At 42.5% G+C, this 22,506-nt stretch overlaps 1 protein-coding gene across 1 annotated transcript in view; it reads left to right on the top strand.

The window, feature by feature from the left end:
- The window catches only part of LOC139720051 (protein CBFA2T3-like), a 35,594-nt gene extending 13,841 nt beyond the window's left edge, over window positions 1-21,753 (top strand). Inside the window, exons 2-10 of the mRNA XM_071631426.1 lie at window positions 7,608-7,739; window positions 9,541-9,782; window positions 10,870-10,959; window positions 12,420-12,601; window positions 15,810-16,105; window positions 18,266-18,348; window positions 18,742-18,973; window positions 19,678-19,868; window positions 20,636-21,753. Coding sequence (XP_071487527.1) covers window positions 7,608-7,739; window positions 9,541-9,782; window positions 10,870-10,959; window positions 12,420-12,601; window positions 15,810-16,105; window positions 18,266-18,348; window positions 18,742-18,973; window positions 19,678-19,868; window positions 20,636-21,028 — 1,841 coding nt within the window. The 3' untranslated portion in view covers window positions 21,029-21,753. The remainder of the gene's footprint in view (window positions 1-7,607; window positions 7,740-9,540; window positions 9,783-10,869; window positions 10,960-12,419; window positions 12,602-15,809; window positions 16,106-18,265; window positions 18,349-18,741; window positions 18,974-19,677; window positions 19,869-20,635) is intronic.
- The last annotated feature ends 753 nt before the right edge of the window (window positions 21,754-22,506 follow it).

Below are 22,506 nucleotides of genomic sequence, written 5' to 3' on the forward strand. Positions count from 1 at the left end.
AGTACTGACATCTGTTACAATGTAACCATGTAGCTCTGTAAAGTGTAATACAACCTTCTGCCATGTACACACATAACCAGCTTGTCTCTGCTTGTCAATGGGGGGAGAGGGGGCATTGGATAAAATCTGGAACAAACCATTCCTTTCATGTTCAGAGATAGCTGTGTGGGTTTGTTTGTCTTTTTATATGCTTTCTGTGTCTCCGTATCTCCCATTTTCATTTTCTGTTTCTTGGCCTGGTCACATCTGTCACTGAATCTCTTTTGAATAGAGTGCACTTTCATGTCTTCAATGCCTTGCACAAATCTTTTTTTTTTTTCTGCAATGCCTCTTGTCTTCCACACATAGAAGAGAGAAGGCTTTAAAGCCTTGCATTCATCTGTAGATACCGTTCTGGTAAATGGTAGAGGATAATGATAATGATAATGATAATGATAATTATTATTATTTCATACATCGGGATGAAGATGTGCTGTGGTTGATTTTTCATGAATTGTCACTGTCATCCTCTATACAAATGTATTTGTAAGATCACACCTGGTGATCTTCATTTTAACAATCACGTACAATATGTAGGGGAAAAAAGGAACCAGTAGGATTCAAACCTGTCATCTACTGCTTTCTGGGCAAATACATTCATACAGAGGGTAATAAGGGATGAAAAAATATCAGCCTACGATGTGAAATAAAACTGCTTGCATGTACCATAGAAAATAGATGTCAATTATCCCACTGAGTGTATGGCAAGTTATCTGCTTTAGTCATTTTTAATGGCTACCTTGTTTAAACCTTACCTGCCTTCATGCTTAGTTGATGCCCATGAAAATGTGAGTTTGTGGCTCTCAAAACTGTACCTTGGCTTTAACAGTAACTCCTCAGTGTGAAGCATGTCACATAAATCTTTTGCTTGAATAGGTATATTTGCTGCTCGCATGATGAGAATAGTAATAAAGTAAGTCTAGATCAATGTAATGAATGTACTGTTCATCGTTTGAGTATTTTGTTTTCATTGGTTTGCATGACAACATAAATAACAAGAGTCTGTAGGATATACGGTGTGTTTGGTTAGTTATGGAATACAGACGGACATCAGCCATTATCCCCAAATGAAAGGGAGAGATACCCCATACCCAAATGACAGGCCTGGGTTGTCACCATGTAGCAGCTGGTGACGACTCTTCACCTCATTATATATCCCACTTCACTCTGGGCTCCATTTCCCCATCCATCTGATGCTCCTGAATCGCCATGGTAACCAGTGAGGGACTGGTGTGATGAAGTTGAAAACAGCTCTCTTGCCTGTGTGTTAATGCTGACATTCATCATTCTTATTCATATCTATCCATCTCAATTGGTGTCCCCTTTTGACTTCCAGTTCTTCCCTATGTTTCATATTTAAAGCGAAGATGACTTCAGTTATCAGCACAGACCATCTCATGTCAATCAGCAACTGCATCCTCTCTCATCATCACCATGGCAACATGAATACCCCCCTCCCCCAACATCCTGCTGATTTATGTGTTATGAAAGCAATGCCCCTTACACCCAATATTTTTCCTCGCTCTGACTCTACCGTTTTAAATTCTGGAGGCCATACATGATGAGAGGGTTTCAAGGTTTATGTCAGTAGGGGGTTTGCTCTGCTCTTGATTGGTGATGAATGTGTGAATGTCATAAACATATCTTGCAGTGGAAATGGGTTCTGCTGCTAGCTGTGTTCGAACACGGCGCAGAACAGCTGTCGACATTCTACTGTCACTACAGCAACCTCCGGGTGATGGATAGCTCTAGCTACCTGTTAGCCCAATGTCAACATGAGCAGATGTTTTGTGATGGGCGTAGCAATGGTGCATCCAGCCCCTGTCACTTTATGTGGCTGAATGATGACCGGATGGCTAGTCCATATGTCTTCAACCAATTCCTGTAGTTTCAACCTTTACTTACTTGCACATGTGGGTGACACTGATGATGTGCTGTTGCCACCTTGCATCACATATTTCTTTCTTTTTTTCCTCGTCTCTTTTTCACCATCAAAGCGACTACGTAGATTTGTTTTAGTTTTCATCCAGTCATTGGGTGTCCATATTTACTTTTTAATGTTATCAGGCTGTTATGATTCCTCTGTCTGTCAATGGCTATCATATTGCAGGCTGAATCTGTGAAGAAAATGAAAATGTGCATTTCGTAGGCTCATGGTATATTACTCCGAGAGAAAATGTAGGTCTCTTTTATTCTACTTCTCATGCAAGTGTGTCACAAATAGACGATTTATATAGTTTACAATACTTGTCTGTCTGTCGTTTCTATTGCAGTAGGTCTTTTCATCACTTCAATCCAATCCATTTTTCTTTTTAGACCGAAAAAATAATCATACACCTGCTCCGTTTTGTCGGCTGCAAGATCTCTACCTTAGGCACCAAAAGATTACTTCGATACAATTCGATATGTGGTTGGGAATTATTCCAAGAAGTGTATTTGCTGGAGAGAGACAAGCCCGATGCTTGTCGTTGCTGTTTTGTCCTTTACTCTCCCTCTCATCCTGCCAACGCTGGTTTCACGCAGCATCCATCCCAGTGTCTGATGTCCATCAATCAGACCATCTACATCATTCTTCATCATCATCATCAGTCTGGTTGCCGTGGCAACTGTGATTGGATTGCATCCTTGCATCCCTGTCCACCTCGGCTCCAACAACTCCACACTCAGAGGCCGCTTTGTCTTCCTCCCCAGCATCGATTCGAGGACATGGACACTCAGCCCATTGGACCTACCAATCAGCCCTTGAAGGGGCAAGGGGTCCTCCCCCCCCCCCCCCCCCCTGCCAACCTGTGGCAATTCCATTATCAATGTACACATCCACTTCTCATTCAAGTGGACGTATGTTTTAAAAGAGAGTAAACCCAAACACAAGCTGGTAGACGTTTTATTAAGATTGGCCGTGTGATATGAAAATTGTGGAATTTTATTAAACTTTCACGTGGAGCGATATTGGTTGCAATCATAATGCAAGTTTGACGAGGTGATGATGTCATTACCATTTCTACAGGTATCGAATCAACTTGAGCATGGCATGGCGCTGTGCTTTGAGGAAAAATTGGCTCTTCATGCGAATGGCAGTCAGTGCAAAAGTTTATCAAAAGTCTTTTCACACTGAAACGTGATGAGAAAAGGTGCAACTGGTTGTATGCTGGCTGCCTTGTTCATTTGAATGAATTTATGAAGTAGCCCTTATCTCTTTGCATATATCTTGGACCATTTGAATGACAGTTGTTATATGACATGGTTCTTCAGGATATTTGCCTCGATCAGAACACAGTAATTATGAAGTGATTTTTTTTTTTTGGCTAACTTGACATACTTTCTGACACAAAGATGGACTTAACATTTCATGATAAGAGCATCAAGAATAATTATAAAGAAGAAAGAATGTTGATTTTTTATTTTTCTTTCATCTTCTATTCATGTTCATTTCAACCATCTGTCTCGATGTATGCATCAAAAAGAAACTTGTTTGAGTGGGGGGGGGGGGGGGGGGGGGGAGGACAATTCAGTTATTTTTGAATAACCAACATGTCAAATTCAAATTGTCCTATAAACCACTCTTCGTTAGTGAGAAGAATTGCCCATTAAACAGGAGATGAGAGAATGATGACAGTTTATTTAACTCCCACAGACTGATTCCATTTTTGTTTAAAATGATATTTTTCTAAAAAGGACCACCAGGAGGATGAAGTGGGAAAAAAAAACCAAACCACCCTGCAATAACAGTGGATTTATCTATGAATGCAGACTGCTGTAGCAAACATGCAAACTTTCATCCATCAAAGGATTGAACACTTCCTCCCCCCTCCCAACATGCTCCACTGACCATCTGTCATCTCCTTAAACCACTCATTCATTATGATACACCCTCATTCTCTCACCCCCTCTGCCCTCTCCGCCAGCAGAGCCCAGACCCAGTCCCACATGTGCAATTTTGTAGATTGATGTAACTCGGACGAATAAAATGAATTTGGTTCATCTGTTTGCCACACTTGGGTGCTCCCCCCCCCCCCCCCCTCCTCCACTCCACGAGATGGACAAGAGATATGTCATCTCTGACGATCTTATCTCGGTCGTTAGCTGATTACCTCCTCTCCTCCCCCCCCCCCCCCCATTCCCACCCCCCAACTCTCTCTCTCTCTCTCTCTGTCATCCGTGCTCTCAAGAGTATAGACACATTCACTCGCTGCATCAAGCATATGACTGCACTCCCCGGTGGAGTGACCATCTGCTCCACAATTTCTGCCCTTACAACAAGAGGTGTTACGTACTTGTTTCCGTCCTACCGTGGATGCTGAGGACACGTTTTCATATGAACCCATCCCCTCTTCTCCCGCTGCACCATTAACCTGGTTGCTTTGATACCAGTCTCTTTCTGGTAAAACATTCAGTAACAGTTAAAAGTCAAAAGAGGACAGCAGATAACATATTGACAAGAATAGATAGAGTGTGTTTAGGAGTGCCATGGCACACCATGTTAAAGTTGACTTCAATCAAGCAGGCAGAGTGGTAGAAAAGTCAGTAAAATTGGACATAAGATATAAAGAAAGTCATAGAATATCACAGCTGCCACATTTTTCACAGGGACAGTGATGTTCAATGCCACCACATATGCAAATTTTAAGAGATGGGGATGTCATTACTTCGCAGGTCATCTCCGGGTCTGTACACAAAAACGATTTGAATCTTGATCTTGGTCAATGGTGCAGTAACTATAACCCCTTTCCCCCCCTTGACATTCATAATTTCTGGATAACAACAATCTTATTGTAATTTGATATGAACAATTCAAGTATTTGTGCCTTCATCTTTTTATATGAATACAAAATAAGGAAATTTAGTGCAGGTGTGTGCTTTGATCAATGCAAGATTTGTTAGGTGCTGATACTGGCATCAGTCTTCATAAGTTGTTTGGACCATTATCATCACTCTTTTTGTTGGAAAAAATGTGACTCTTTTAACTACCACATCTTTTTTTATTTCATATCTGATTCTCGTGATAATTCTGCCATTTCGTTCAGCCAATCCTCACTACATAGATGCGGAAGTCAAGTTAGAGGTACAGTGGCAATGCACTTTTTGTGCCCGTCTACTACTAAACTTGCACCCCTCTCCTCCCCCTCAAGGCTTCACTGCACTGCCTATCACATCTAATGGTATTGGATATTTTGCTGGAGATCATCCAGGGTTAGGATGAAATTGATGCCATAGTTTGTGCCGTCAGGTTGTTTTTTGGGTATACATCTTTGTCTCTACTACATGACTATAGTGTCTGTTTGTTTGGATGATATTTACGCTGCAAGAGGACTGGCAGTATACTTACCATATCATCACCCATTCACCTCTCTGAAATCAGGTGCATTTTGTATATCTTTGCAGAAGAAAAGAGTATCATATCTGTGATCCAGGGAGTAGATGTGTCACATCTACACCTATCATGATATATTCAACTCAACTTTGTAAAGACTTCAATGTGTTGTGATGTACATTGTAGGTCTGGTTTTATTCATACATGTTCAGTTCAATGCCTTTGCTCACATTTCATGCATTATTTGCAGAGATTACTCGGTATTTAAAATAGTTTCTGACTGATTGATCAGAACTTGTATCGCAGTGCTAAGTATCAACTACCGATACTGCAAGCTAAATATCTCAGCAACGTCTCGTCTCCCTTCTTTAGGCTATTGTCTCTCAAAGGCTATCTCTTCAAGTTTGCATACTTTGTATTTCCTGGCATATCGATCACATTTTCTCTATCTTTATGCCTACACAATTGCTGTTCCTTCTGTCTCTCTCTGTCTTTTCTGGCTGTCTGTCTGTCCATCTGTTTGTTTGTCCGTCTCTTTCTCTCAGGTAACATTTCCTCTGTGAGTCCAAAGTCTTGAGATTCTAAGCTTATTAATCTACAGTTAATGATATAATATGATCCTACTCTCTCTCTCTCTCCTCTTCATATCCTTCGCTTGGCTGCTGTGATCTCTCCTCCCTCATCTCCCACACCCCTCCCCTCCCCCTATCCATCCTCCTCTTCCTCCACCTCCTCTCTGCATCACCGATCATCCTTGTCATCTCCTGCAGCCTGTTTGTCATCATCTCGTCCCCCGCGCCAGCCGAGCCGTGAAAACTGTCTGTAATGATAGCAACTCAATTAGGATGATTGCTAATTTGTGCTTGTTGCACCCATTCACGCCTGTGTTACCCCAATCCATCATATTAGCAGTGGTGTCCACAGAAAAAGGGGAGAAAGGAAAAAAATAAAATAAAAGAGAAAAAAGGGGAGAGAGAGAGAGATCAGATGGGTGGGGGGAAATAATGAAGCAATAGTTGCTTTGCAGCTCATTCGGCTCATGTGTGCTGTCTTATGGGTTGTAGTAAGAGAGAGAGAAAAAAAAAATGACCCTGGTTTATTTGTGAACACATTTTGACATCTCCTGCACATGTCATGGCTGAATTTACGGCAACAAAACCCTGATGGAGGAACAAACACGTCACGCCGATTGACAACCGATTGAGCATCATTGTGGGATGGGGAACAATATGTCCAACTGCTGCCGTGGCCCGCTGCGTTAATATTGGTCGAGCAATTTACACCCGTCTTTAATAATGATTATTAGATCGGAACTCGGTGCATAATGTATGTGAATAGGAACCAAGGAGTAAAAAGGGAATGGATCCCAACATATTTTGTCAAAGTCTATAACCATTATCGCCTCCCCCCCCCCCCCCAATGGTTGGCACTCTGCTCCCTGTCCCCTGAATATTGCCCCTACACATACAATATACCAATCATTGCATTACATACTCATTTTATCCAATCAATTAACTAGATGATTAAAACAAAAAGTAATCATTTTAATGCATCACTTACCGGGTTCTGTAATTACCATTCAATTAATTGTGATAAAGTACTTTACCCTCTCTTTTCCCACTCGACCTCCAGAGAGAAAGAAAAACAATAGAACAGCACTGTGTAGTCTCTGAGAAAAGGGGGTGCAAATGTTATGTACCCATGACTTTGCAAATACCAATCCAACAACAAATGCAAAGCTTTCTGCCAGTGAAAAGGCTATGAGTATGTGAGATTTCCAAGGGGTACATTAGTTTGTATGCAGTTGAACAAGTTTTATATATTTGGTACAAATAATCCCTTTGCCATGAAAAGTGTGACAAGAAAGAAATCCTAATCATGTGTAATGAATTATCATATTAACCCGTTGAGGACGGACTGATTTTGCTACAACACGCATTTCCCATAGACACCTGCCCGAGTATACTCGGGACTCGTCTTCAATGGGTTAATATGTTGATGAGTGTTATTCAGTTTTTACAATTTCTCCTGTTTGCGTGTACCCTTTCATTGTAGCAGTCACATGCTGATGGGATATTTGTAACACAAAAGGAAACACAAACACACACATAAATACGTGCACATGCACATGCACACAGAGCAGTGTAATTTTGAAGGGTACATTACATGATTTGAGCTCTGCTAGAAAGCTGATATTGAGAATATTCCAGTGAATGACAGCTTGTCTCTTTATTTCTCTTCTCTTACCTCTATGCAGATCACAGTGAAGCCAAGATGCCAGAGTCGCCCATTGAGCAAACCCTGAGTAAGTCGGCTTCCCAGCCCACCGGTCTGGCCGGGGCAAACCTTGTAGCTCACTCTAGGTCCCACTCCACCAGTTCATCGACAGGTGAGGAGGACGACATTCATCTGTGGTCATTCTCTTCCCCCTGTCCTTCCTTCCTCCTTCTCCTCCTCCTCCTTCTCCTCCTCCTCCTCCTCTTCCTCCTCCTCTTCCTCCTCTCTCCTCCTCCTCCTCCTCCTCCTCCTCCTCCTACCTCTGTTCCGCATCTTCTACATTCTCATCTCAACAGTCTCTTTTTCCTCTGCCTCCTCCTCTTCCTCCTCATCTTCTTCTTCTTCCTTCTCCTCTTCCTCTTCCTCTTCTTCTCCTCCTCCTCTTCCTCCTCCTCCTCATCTTCTTCTTCTTCCTCCTCCCCCTCTTTCTCCTCCTCCTCCATTTCTTCTTCTTCCTCCTCCTCCTCTCCCTCCTCCTCCTCCTCCGCTTCTTCCTCCTCCTCTTCCTCCTCCTCCTCCTCCTCCTACCTCTGTTCCGCATCTTCTACATTCTCCTCAACAGTCTCTTTTTCCTCTACCTCCTCCTCTTCCTCCTCATCTTCTTCTTCTTCCTCCTCGTCTTCCTCCTCATCTTCTTCCTCCTCCCCCTCTTTCTCCTCCTCCTCCATTTCTTCTTCTTCCTCCTCCTCCTCTCCCTCCTCCTCCTCCTCCGCTTCTTCCTCCTCCTCTTCCTCCTCCTCCTCCTTCTCCTACCTCTGTTCCGCATCTTCTACATTCTCATCTCAACAGTCTCTTTTTCCTCTACCTCCTCCTCTTCCTCCTCATCTTCTTCTTCTTCCTTCTCCTCTTCCTCTTCTTCTTCTTCCTCCTCCTCGTCTTCCTCCTCATCTTCTTCCTCCTCCCCCTCTTTCTCCTCCTCCTCCATTTCTTCTTCTTCCTCCTCCTCCTCCGCTTCTTCCTCCTCCTCTTCCTCCTCCTCCTCCTCTTCCTCTTCCTCTTCCTCCTCTTTCTCCTCTCTCTCTTCCTCCTCTTCCTTCTCTCCCTCCTCTTCCTCCTCTTCCTTCTCCTCTACCTCCTCTTCTTCCTCCTCTTCTTCCTCCTCACACTCATCTCTTCTTCCTCTTTCTTTCTTGCCCTTTGTACTGCTTTTTCTCCTTCTCCATCTCACAGTCACCACAACCATCATCACCATTTTCTCCTCCTCTTCCTCATGGCTTTCCTCCCCATCCTTCTACTGTGCCCCATCCCTCCTCATCTCTCTTCTTCATACTGCTTGTCCTCCTTCACTTCCTACTACTCCTCCACCTTACCATCATCGAATTATCACCAAACCCACATCATCATCATCCTACTCCTCTTCCTCCTCTTTGCTTTTTCCCTCCCTCTTACTGCTTCTTCCTTCTCCTCCACCCCTCCTCCCCTTCTCCCCCTCTTCCACCCCATCCCCCTCTTCTCTACCACCCCTTCTTCCTCCTACACCCTTTACTCTTCTTCCCTCTCATCTTCTTTTTCCTGTATTGACATCATCCTTATTGAATGATGAACCTGCAATTCGTGTATTCTTATTTTCTTTAATAAGTTTCCCCCTACATTGTATCAGAGCCCCATGTATTTTTGGTTTGAAGTGAGTTTTACATTAACACAACTGGAAACCAAAACAACTAACTAGACATTGTGAGTTTAATGTTTTCACTTTTGTACAAGTGAATGTTATTAAAACAAATACATTATATATTTTTGTAATACCACAAGAATTTTTAAATGAAACAGAATTGAAGTGCAAACACCATCACATGGGATTTTCCAACAGAAAGTTTGTATAGCAGGATCCGTTAAATGCTAGTCCTTAATGAAATTCATAAGCCTTCTTTTTTTTTTTAAATCCTTCTTTCCTCTACCCCTTTCCACATTAGGGTCTCTAGTAAATGGGCTTCACTCGCCTCGCAGCATGAATGGCACCCCGTCCCCGCCGTCTGGCCTTGGGGGTGGGGCCGTTGCCATCCAGGGCATCCCGGCCAATCAGGAGGTCCCGGCGGCATGTGGGGCGCGTCAGCTGAGCAAGCTGAAGCGCTTCCTGACAACGCTGCAGCAGTTTGGGTCCGACATCTCGCCAGAGATCGGGGAGAGAGTGCGCGGTCTTGTCATGGGTCTCGTGGTATGTTTGGTCTTTCCAGTCCGTTGTCTTTGCCTGATTTATGGAGTGATTAAACATTCCATAATGACATCATACAATTCATTTCCAATATAGATTGATTGTAACAGGTTTTAGTCCTTGAAACTTTAGTCCTTGAAACAAAAAGTCAGTGTCCCCTAATTTAGTTGAATTATATCTTTTCTCCTTGCACGTTAGGATCTCATTGGAAATGGAGAGAATACACACTCATACACACATACACATCCAAACACGTACCCGTACGCTTAGTCAGTTACCATTTGTACATATATGCGAGCATTAGATTTTTCAAAGGCTCCCATAATAACTCCTTATGAAATAAAGATGTTTGCCATTGCATTGTTTCATTCTTTCTCTGCCATAAACTGTCCATAAAATTCCGCTTTGGACGCCATTAGCAACAGATGCTGGGTAGTGCAGACCAATTTCTGACAAATAATGATACAGTACAGAAGCCAGATGATTTTGTTTACTCTGCTCACGTCTGTGAATTCTTATGTGATCATGTCAAGAGAAATAAAGCTTTCTTGTTCAATCCAACCTGACCAATATGCTCTATATGGCATTTTAACGATGCAGTTGAAAAACAGATATCTTTGTCCGCTTGATTATTTTTGTGTGTGCAATATCAGAGCATATTCAGTGAAACATATAGGCTACTGTATTAATTCCCCATAGACAATTGTGCAAAGTGGCTGTACAATAATACACCATATTTTACCTAGGCGGTTACGTGATCGCTTGCTAAGTGTGCAAATTGTTGTAGCAAGTTGAGTTTAGGTCATTTTTATTTTAGTGCAGTCAACGTGAAATTGCTCTTTACAGTATATGCCTTCTCTTGATAATGATCGCATCTCTAGATAAATGATTATAGAAAACAGTGATTTTATTGGATGGTTTGTTTCGTCGAAAACCAGGGAATATTGCACTCGTTAGGGCTCAATATTCCCTGATACCCCATTTATTGCCATCCAATATAATATAAGTATGACATAGTTTATGTTGCTCACTGTGCTCATGAAGATCCACACACTCACTCACACACACTCTTTCTCTCTCTCTTTTGCAGAATAATGCTCTGACTGTGGAGGATTTTCATAACAAGCTGCAAGAAGCCACCAACTTTCCCCTGAGACCATTCGTCATACCCTTTTTAAAGGTGAGTACCGAGTCCGTAAGACAAGGCGAAGAGTTATGTCGGTCATATCATCCCCCCACAGCGTCGGAAGCCATCATACTCCTCCTCTGCCTGAGAATTCCTGCACCTGCATGCATTGTCAATACCAGTCAAGAGGCATAATGTATTCAAATTTATGGATGTTTCTCTCCAACCAAGCCACCACACCACGGATGTGGTGGCGAGTATGTCAGAGAAGGTGTAGCATACAGTTGGCATATCTTTGGATTGTATGCAGGTAGCATCTATCAATACTCGCTTTGTTGTACAAGCCTGTGGGGGAAAAAAAAAACAGAAGGAGAAAAGAAGAGGAAAAACTCCCTGCACAGAATCGTCATAGCTGCAATTTGCAGGAGGCCGTCTAAATGGAAGTGTGTGCATATCATTTGGAGGAGTGACAGGAAAAACGGTGCTGCTTGCAAATCGGCTGGCCTAGATGTCTTCTCCTCTGTGGCTAGCTGACTTTCTCTTACACACTGCTTGTATTATTTTTTTTCTTGGGAACTTGCCTGATTATTTCAATGTTTGATTTAGTCGTGATTCTGACAGGGTCTTCTTGTAATAGCTCAGGGGGCTATCCCAGTCGATCCCACCGCCCCAGGAAAAGGTCACGAGAGACACGTTGGGGTATTCACATTTACATTTGGATCTATATTTCATTTTGCCGAGATCTTTTTTTTTTCCTCCCCCTTCTTTCTATGACACAACTTGTCAGTGAATCTTTCCCACTATTTCTTGTCTTTCTGATCCAGGCAAAAGAACAAGGAAAATAACAATGAAAAGAAACAAATATGTGTGGCACCAGAGTTTGCTCGTGGGCAGATAGAATTTGATCTTTCGTCGCTTGTTCCCTTTTCTTCCTTCCTCTTGAATGTGATGGGTGTACCCGATGCCAACTTCTACTGTTCCATCTCTTCCCTCAGCTTTTTGTAATATCCCCCCCCCCCCCCCCCCCCCCGTGTCCGACCATCCCTCCATCTCTCTCTGTCCTTCCCTTCTACCACCATCCTCGCCTTTTCCTCATCCTTGTCACGATGTGGTTCCCCCCCTTGCCTTTTTCCCCCCTGTGCAGGTCTGGGGGTGAATGTCAATAACTGTAGTAACGCCCTGCCTCCCATGGCTGCACATAATGATCACGTACCACAAATGTTTAAAAATTGTACTCACGAACTACTACTACTACTACTACCACTAGTACCACCACCACCACCACTACTACTACTACTACTACTACTACTACTACTACCACTAGTACCACCACCACCACCACCACTACTACTACTACTACTTCTGCTATTGACAGGGCAGAAATCTGTGTGCTTCGGGTCATTAGTTGTAGTATTATCACATAGCTGCAGGCAGTATATGGGAATATTGACCATATGTTTTGTAACAGAGGCAGAGGCAGTCAATATTTGTTTTATATTTTCCTCTTGAAACAGGCGAATCTGCCCCTCCTCCAGCGAGAACTGATGCACTCGGCCCGCCTGGCCAAGCTCAGCCCCCAACAGTACTACCTGCAGCACGAGCACCAACTCTTGGAGGCCAAGACCGGTGCTGTGGACCCCTCCGACCACCTCATCGAGGTCAACGAGAACGGCAAGAGGAAGACACCGGAAGAGCGGTGAGTCAACAAGGAGTCGATTAGGAGTCAATTAGGAGTCAACTAACGTACTAATCACTTAGTTACTACATGGTTATTTTGGTTGTTATTATTAACATTATTATCATGATTGTTCGTACCGTTGTTGTTGCTTTTGTTGATGATAGTTTTATTACCTCTGTCAAGGAGGTTATATTTTTGACGGCATTGCTTTGTTTGTTTGTTTTTGTTTGTTTGTTTGTCTGTTTGTCTGTTTGCAAAATAACTCCGATTGTAATTGACAGATTTGGATGAAACTTACAGGAAAAGTTGACGATGACACAAGGAACAGATGATTAGATTTATGTAGTGATCTGGGAATTTGTACGAATTACTAAAGGATTTGTTTGTCTTTTGGCAAATAGGGTCAGGGAACATGGGAGTTGAAGCTGCGTGTATTTGAGGTTTGCATACGCACACTAAAGCGCGTGCTCTGCTCGAGGCGCTGCGCTGCAGGAAGCTTGATGAGGTAAACACAAGGCCTCTTTATTGGGAAATTGGGTGATTTTCAGCATGTGTGTATGGGTGGAAATGAGCCGCTTGGCAGAGGTCTGTGATCTCTGAGTGCTTTTCCAGTTGTTGTTGTTATCATTATTATCATGATCATTCTTGTTCTCAGTCATCAGTATCATTGTTAGGGTAGGCCCTTTTCAGGGCCACAAAAGGGCCATATACATACCCAAGAAAAAGTATGTGGTGCACCGTTAGACCTTCTACTACCCTAAGTATCATTGTTCTAATTGTGCATTGTACTTGTAACATTACCGTCCAAAATTTGAACTTAAATTAAAAAAAAGGACTTTTTGAAAAATGTCTCAAAATGGAAGGATCAGTTCTTCATATAGCCACTATAGCTTGATACCTCAAGGTTTAATTGAGTGCATTATACCTCAGATACATTGGTGGATATATTGAAAACATGTGGGTTTGGCTTATGAAGGCTGTAATGCAAGGAGAAGTGCTCGACATTTAAACAAGTTGAAATCATTACATGGAACGTTGCAGACAGAAATCATACGAAAGTCAGAAATTAACGCCAAAACAGATCTATACACATCATGAATAGCAGGCCAGCATACTATCACTTTATGCTGTATTTGTGTTCAAGGGATTCTCACAATTACAGAAGGGGGGGGCAAATTTTTGTATGAATGGCCCTAAAATAAATTAGTTGAACAAGGCTCTGTGTCATCTTTTCCTCTTTGAACATCCTCAAACCCCCACCCCCCCCCCCCCAACTTTGACCATGCCACATACCACGATGAGTCAGAGATGTGGTGGCTATGCATTCATTAGCCATCCCCTATTTGTTCACCTGTACACCCTGGGGTCATTCTCATTTGTGCGCAATGCCGTTCGTCTGCCTCTTTAACCCCCCCCCCCCATTTCTCCCTCTCTCTCTCTCTCTCCCTCCTGTATGAACAGTCCTCTGCTATCTGCCCGATGCGACCAAAGTAGCAAAAAGTAATTTGTTCGGTGGCATTCATATGAATTATTTTCAGCATGTATTCCAAGTATACCGCTGCATTGCAGACTGAAAAAATACAAGGGCAGAGGGGGAGACAGAGCTAGGCTTGGAGAGAAAGAGAAGGAGGGGGGGGGGGGGGGGCAAGGAAAATCAATTTGATTTGATTTGTTTTGCCGTGTGTCTTCATACTCGAAGTACCGGTGTACAAACAAAGAGTCCCTTATTGAATCGTCTGTGCAGTATTTAGGCTTTATTTCCTGTGTGCTGTATTCTACCCTCCTCATAGGCAAAGGGTACTTTATCATTTTTCTATTGAGCTCTGGCAGTATTCTGCCAAGGGCCATATATGATTCATTAGGAAAAAAGATTAGTTCAATATCTCTCTCGCTGCATACCACTTTATTAATTGTAAAAATCCATACATCTGATTATATTGGCAATTTAGAGAAAAGAGTGATGAAGGAGAGAAATATTTTCATAGAGTTTTTATTTCTCCTACACTTCATATACTATTATTTTTTACAGCCGATGAGCAAAATGCCCGCTTTTAGAATAAAAAGTAATTGACTTGCCTCTTTATAGCTCTCTCCATTTGAACTAAAAGTGTGTGTATATCTTGCAAATAATGCATATTGTGTATAATTATATTCGGTAGGAAGTCATATTCATTTGGATTAGTTTATAGTGATGACTCTAGATGCTTTCAAAATGAGTATGTTGTTAGACCAGAAAGTTTGTGGTTCCTAAGCAGGAGTAAATTGGAGTAATTGATATTCTCATACTATCATAATTACTTCCGTGGCAGGAGTAAAATGTGCACACTACAATTTCCAAGAACTCATAGTTGTCGGTGATGACTACTAGTATACCTTTTGAGACTCCTCTGTCTTGCATTGAGTTGTTTGTGTATTATAAGCACTGATACATCAAGTTCTCACAGCCTGTCTGTAACATAGGTTGCTCTTGTTATGTGGCCTCTCTGGTATTTCTATTTCTTCATAATTCATCATATTTCTTCTGAAATTACAGGACAGCAAATAAATGCACTATGATATATGCCATGTCTTTTGCGAGTATAATATTTTGTGCAGTGGTGCTTATAAGACAATCTGTGAATGATCGAAGCAATTGGTGATCGTGGTGATTGAGAACCACAGTGATGAAATGACAAATGAGTCTTATCCCTTTTCAACAGGAAAATTAGTGATTTCCCACCTTAATGATAGTATACAGAGCATTTGTATTATTACACAAGGCAATAGTTTTGTGAGTTCATAACCCATTCTATACTGATTTCTGAAATTCCCTTGAACTTGATGTGCAACCACCAGGTTCCCATTTGATTAGGAACAGGTTAATTTTGCAAAAACACTGCGAAATATACCATGGATACAGTAGTGAGAGTATGTTGATGTTTTTTTTAAAAAGCAGAAAATTGCAAGATGGTTCCTCTTCTTCTAGTGTGGCACCACTTGCCTGGTCAACACCATAAGCTGACTATTGCTAGTCAACTGGGGTAATAATCATGAGGGGTCAGCATCACCCTCCTGCTTTCATGTGTGTATTTTGGGCTGACCATTAGATGATGACAAACTAAATATCATCTCTCTAAATGTATGTTTTGATAGGTGTATATTGTATACAACCATACTAGGAAGTTGGTTGACACTCAAATCATTTCACTATGTTCCCCTCTTTGCCTCTCCCACCACCTGTCTGCAGAATGATGGTGAGACCAAAGGAGAATGGCTCCAGCGGCGGGGAGCGGGGCGAGGGACCCCACCCCAAGCGGCACTGCGGGATGGGGTCGCCCACCAACCCGTCCCAGGTGTACCCGCCCCTCAACCACTTCCCTCCGGGGCTCTCCCACCACGCCTTCCGTATGGAGGAGCTGGGCAGCCAGGGGGGACGGGACTCCCGGGACCTGAGGGAGATGCGGGAGATGAGGGAGATGCGGGAACGCCTGGAACGGGAACGGGAACGGGAGCGGGACAGGCACACGCCACACGGTAAGGAAGGTGAATATGACAAAAACTTCTTTCTACTCTTTTTATCAACCCAGCATATTCACGAATTTCTATCACTCGAGTCTGCAGTCAAGTTTGCATCTAAGGTTGATCATTATCTGTGAATATTAGATAAAATAGGCATTATGTTTTGATGTTGAAAGTGCATTATGTTCTAAAAGGTGTTGACATATTCTCATGAGTGAATTAGCAAAATCATGTGTATTCTTGACATGTGGGAAGGACAATGCACCCTATTGTTGTTTCACTTGCCAAATACTAGCTTTCTTTAGCAGTAGCATATTTGTTTGTGGGACTAACATTTTTTCAGAAAATAATTTAGACATTTGATTACAGTACACTTTCACTATTATGTAATTTTCCTTGCTCTTCTTGTAAATTCCTGAGGTGTATAATTGTTATGTGAAGTTTTCTGTCATGAAAACATAATCTCCAAACAAATGAGTCCAATATTCATCAGACTTCCAGTCCTACAGTCGGGATTAAGCAGACATACCTGTATATTGTGGTGTGATAATAAAGGTATAAATTATTGGAGGCCAGTTTGCCCCTCCTCAATACAGGTATTGGATAAAACACCTGCAAATATATTAGATGAGTAAACTGTCTAGAACACAGCTGATTTGGAAGACTTTCCACAGCTTAAGCTGCAGTCAGTGGGTCATCATCGTGTTTTCTAGATTAGCACTCTTATCCTGTTTGGGATAATGATGTTGATTTTATGTGATAGAGCAACTGATTGAACCCTATAGTATACTAAGTATTTTGATTATATCAGCATTTTTTTTCCACAAATTAGCGATTCAGAAAACAAGTGCAGTGTGCCAATTCTGCAAGGCTGTTAAGTTAATGCCACCGTGGCTTCAAACGCTCGTCACGAAAATGATCAGAACAGACTGTAGCCCCGACCAAGGTTTCATTGTCATGCAAATTATCGCACTGTGGTCGTTTCCTTTCTTAATGAATATGCCATGGCACAAAAACATCCCTCCACACCCCAGAACGGCAACAAATATTTCCTGTTTTCCCAGAGGTGTTCTCATGGTGGGACAACAAAAAAGTTCATTGCACACTTTTTTTTTTTTTTTTGGGGGGGGGGGGAGAGCATATAAGCAGTGTGTATAAAGCAGATTTAGTTACAATCTGTTGTGTTAGCTGATGTGCCGACTCAACAACAAATGATGTCATTAACAGGAGAAAATAAACTCTCTTACTTTGATGCATATTTTTGTGTGAGTGATATTTCTTCTAACTCGGGCATTGATAAGGTTTTGGAATGATATATGTACACATATGCAACAGTGGCTGTGGCATATATTGTGAGCCTGATCACAGATTCCCAAGCATGTAACACAAAGGGAGTGGGCACTGAAGCTACAGATCTGAGGAGGGTGTGGTGAAAAATCAGACAAAATAATCCAAAAGAGTAGTGACACTACTGTCCATAAGATATTTACCATAGTATTCAATAGACACTGTAACATAGTTGCCAGATCTCCTCATTAGTGTTGTTGATTACAGAATTCTCACTTGTGTTATGGAAATAATCAAGACTTCCATATTTTCTCACAGACATTATTGTCTACCAAAAAACTTAAATCAAGTATATTATGGTATTGCAAATTTTTTTTGGAGAAAGTAAGAATGTTGATCCTGTCATACAACCGATGATGAAAAAATAAATAAATTTAGATTTTCTATCTATCTAGGTAACACCATGGTCACAGGACCAAGAGGGTTACGTTTTAATGGTTTTTTTTATTAGGTTCTAACCTCACATCAAATTATCTTCTTGCTGTCCAGTTGGTTGTAGCTGTCATACTGTGGAAGGGATTTACCTCAGACCTTTGTTACTGGTACTTTGATTTTTCATACTTGTGATCTTACTTCAGGAGATGACTTCTTTCCAAAAGTTCATAGGAGGTGTACTTAGGGTTTGCCTTTAGAATTTGTCAACTCTGACATTATGTGAACCAAAGTCCAGAGACAAGAATTAGGAAGCAGGTGATAATAAGTGGCCCTTTGCCCGGCCCTTAGTAAAAAAACACCCATATTTTTGTCCCATTAGTTAGCTGTATCTTTTGTGATGACTTAGGTAAGATGAGTGACAATTTTCTTTTCCCATCCTTTCTCCCGCCACTCCACCCCCAGCGTTCCCACCGTTTAGGGAGATGTACAGTGACCCCATGCTGTTTGAAGACCGGGTAGAGGATGACTGGAAGCACGTTGAGACGGTGAGTGGCTCAAGACTTTGTTCTTTGTTTGTGGTCACGATTCATCGGGAAATGGATTCACCATTGTCACAAAATTGCTATCAGTATTTGTTAATCACTTTAGGCGCTGAAAAGTAATAAGTAGGTGCCCAAATCTATGGATATATGGCCGTGTGAGAACCATTGGTTTACCAATATTCATGAGAAGCATTGGGTTGATTGGATAGGGTGAACCAAGATCAATGAATCTTATCATTGGATGTCTTAATAGACAAACCACAATTTTGCTGAGAAAATGGAGTTAAAGACAAAACACAAGTCTGACTGCCTAACATTAACAGCATCAGGAATTTACAGTCAGGAAGTTCATAATATCACTTGAGATTATTGTTTTGTCTCCGGTTTGTTGCATAGATGCTCCAGTGCATCATTGGCATGGTGGAGAAGACGAAGCGGGCGTTGGCAGTCCTCCACCAGCGCAGCATCCAAGACAGGGAGGAGCTGGCCATGTGGGCGCGGCGGCAGTCCTCCCAGGCCGGCGGGCCAGGGGCCGCCGAGCCCGGGTCCAAGAAGCGGTCCGAGGAAATGATGGCCCAGACCCTCCGACAGACGGAGGACCGGGTGACCGAAGTGAAGAGAAGAGCAGGTGAGGAGGTGCTCCAGGCGAAGGAAATGATTGGATGGGTGGGGCAGTGGGGTGGGAGGACTATATGGGAGGAGCAACACAACACTGTAGACAGGTTTTGAAACAGAAGACATGCATATATATATATATATATATATATATATATATATATATATATATATATATATATATAGTGAACCACAACCAAATAATTAAATGTATGTAATGGTAAAGAGAACATCCAGAATAACAAAGTGGTAGTGACAGAATAAAAGAATGAGGGTGAGAAGTATGGAAGAAATATATATCTAGCAAACCACAAACAAACAGTTAAAGAGATGTGATGGCAAAGAAGATGTCAAGAATATCAAAGAGATAGTGAGTAGAATGAAAGAATGCTGTGCCCAAGAATGCCTGTATTAACCTGTCCACTTCTGAAACCTAGTGCATCTTGTGTGATGGTATGATTTTTTTTCTTCAGAAATTCACAGGGCAGTTTAAGTTTTGCAGAAAGAAAAATGAGTCAGCAGAGATGTGGCAGAATAGGACTTGTCACGGAGGAAGATGTGAAAAAGTACTCTATATTTGTGAAGAAGACAAAGAATTTTAGTTTTGGCATTTTGTTGAAGAAGAATTAAACCTGGATGAAGTTTTAGCCTGTAGGATATGTAGAAGCCAATCAACAAACACATTCAACTTATGTTCACTCTTTCTGTGCGTTGCAGAGGAGGCGGTGAACGAGGTGAAGCGGCAGGCAGTCTCCGAGCTGCAGAAGGCGGTGTCGGCCGCAGAGCGCAAGGCCAACGAGATGGTGAGCGCCGAGAGGACCAAGCTGGAGAGGGCCATTCTGGAGGCGAGGCAGCAGGCGTCGGAAGAGGCCATGGTACTCCTCAACCACCAGGAGGATTCCAGCGAGGTGAGACGAGAGGAAAACGAAGTAGTATTGAGTCCCATATAGCTAACAAGCTCTCTGCGAGTCACTCCCATGTGATGGATAATGCTACGGCCTGATTTTTGTAATCACTGTAATTATAAAACATCACGTACATTTGTAGTAACCACGATCAGGGTCAAACCTGCTATCAGTAACAACTGCCACATTTCTATGGCAAATTTGCTCTCAGCCAATCAGATGCAAGAATTTCGGTAGCTTATAACAACTGTTGTAACTTGATATTCATAACAAATTTTATGAAATGGGGGCCCAGGTATGCTCTGAGATGGTAATACTGCCGGAGTACCTTTTTGGGGTAATATTTAGCATTTTCATCACTACCCAACCAAAATTGTGTCATCTCAGCTTTGTTTCACACATTTCTTTTGCATTTGTCTCCATTTTGAAGCAAAAATCAACAGTTTCTGCAGTCATGTGGGAACTGGGATTTACCTTTGAATTGAAAGGAACAGCTAGGGTTCAAGCCCCGCTCCAGCACTGGCGTCCTTGAGCCGCACTGTTTATCTGCACTACCCCTGTCTTTAACTAGGGCTATTGATGGGTAGTGGATGGAAGTTGGATGCGAGTGTTTACCATGTGTCGAGGCTGCCATACTCTCAAAGAAATGATGATTTTCCCAGATCGTTATGATTTCAGTAGCATTTGGCGTAATTATCATTTGTAGCTACTACAAATTGTATACCTCACAGAAGTGACATTGTTGTGTATCACTTGTGCTTTCTGTGCAGAGCTGCTGGAACTGTGGGCGTAAGGCCAGTGAGACGTGCAGCGGCTGCAACACAGCGCGTTACTGCGGTGCCTTCTGCCAGCACAAAGACTGGGAAAACCACCACCGGATGTGCAGTCAGTACGCCACATCTCAACAGTTCCCCATGCCTGGCCGAGCTACCCCCAGCCAGCTACCACCTCCTCCCATAGCCTCCGATGTCGTACCATCCCCCGCTGCCCCCGCCACGAGTAGCTCCGCCCCCGCCACCGTCGTGACAACAGCCTCAGCATCATCGGTCGTCGCCACGCCAACATCAGCGGCCAGCCCAGCCGGTTCACATCACTCTACCGCCTCAAACCGATCAGGATCACCACCTGGCACGGCACTGACTGCTGTTACACAAGAATCATAGGAGCTAGTGGAGACATTGATGGCATAAGAGGGGATCAAAATGAACCTTGATGCGATCCCTCGTAGATTGTGATATTTGTTGCTGCCTGGTCAGCCGGACCTTGAGTTCACCCCTCGAATGAAGACTTTGCAAGTTCCTGGAGTAAGTGCTCATCTCCCTGCAGTGTGAGCTGCTAAAATGTGCTCTCTAATCTACCATAAAGTTTGTTCAGAGCACCAAAGACTGAATATTCAGAACAGAGAGATAGAACAAACACTGAGAAGTCTTCTGCACAATTGCATCTGTGCAGGTGAAATTCGTGGGAATCGGTCTTTGAGCAGCAAAATATCCCGATGGAATTTCATCAATTGGTTGACCAATCTCCCATATTACATTTTTACATTCTAAGGCCAGTGAGGGATTACAGCAACAGAGGTAGACAACTTACTAGTTGTACTTTTTTTTTCTTTCGATGAGAGCATTCTTGATGAGTAGATATTTTCCTGCTTAGTAGAGAGCAGTTGTTGATACTCTTGGTATTTGGAGTGTTTAAAAGGCAAGGGTTATTTTTACTCATTATTTCTTGCTCATCAATCTTGAGTGTATGTGACATAACGTAAAGATCTCCCATGCACTAAGACATTTTTCTTTTTGCCACTCTTCTCGGATTTTGATCAGTGTTATGCGTAGCATTTAATCTTAGCCCTTGCAATGTGTCAAAGAAAGTTGAGCAATGAGGCTCAGTATACACACACACACACCCATTTCCCCCCCCCCCCCAATATTTTTCCCCCCTGTTGGCTTAACTTAAAGACTACATCAGTCAGAGTATAGGGTTACAGTGCATGGTATAAGGAAAAGGTGGAAGCAGTCACAAACCATGACTGAAGTCTGGAGTGGAGAATCACGTAGGGTGCATTCGAGTGCTCCTTAAGTGTGCCGTACTGTATTATAGCAAACCAAAAGCGGACCACCTCCTGATATACTCCAAAAGCGTACCGTAGTCGTACCAGAAAATGGTATGACAAGAATGCGCATAACATGCACATATGTTATAACACAGAGAGTTCATTCCTTTGTTCAGGTCATCTGTAAGTAGCTTAAGCACACCAGAGTGAATGGCCTTGTTGTTATAAAATGTGTGACCCCCTCTAAAAATAACTCGTGAAGTACGCCTTCTCCGCAGAGTGCTCAAACACTCCAAATCTGGCACAGTATGGTACAGCACGCATTGAATTGGTTCTCTGTGGTTCACTTTTGAGCACTCAAATGCAGCCTTACACATTGTCATCATCTCCAGCTTCATTTAATTTTTTTAAAGTGGTCCTGACAACATTTGATATCATGTGACACAAGGGTCATCCCTGTCATCCCAATATCAGACCTAACAATTCTGAATTTGGAGGAAAGAATCTGAATTTTGACCATTTCCAGCTCTTGTTTCAATTGGAGCTTCCTGTGTTTCTTGATCACCTAAATACACTCTCCTGTGGAAGCTG

This window comes from Diadema antillarum, unplaced genomic scaffold (genome assembly GCF_040938485.1).
Source record: "Diadema antillarum isolate AM-2024a unplaced genomic scaffold, OU_Dant_1.0 scf00000120, whole genome shotgun sequence".
Classification (NCBI taxonomy): Eukaryota; Metazoa; Echinodermata; class Echinoidea; order Diadematoida; family Diadematidae; genus Diadema; species Diadema antillarum.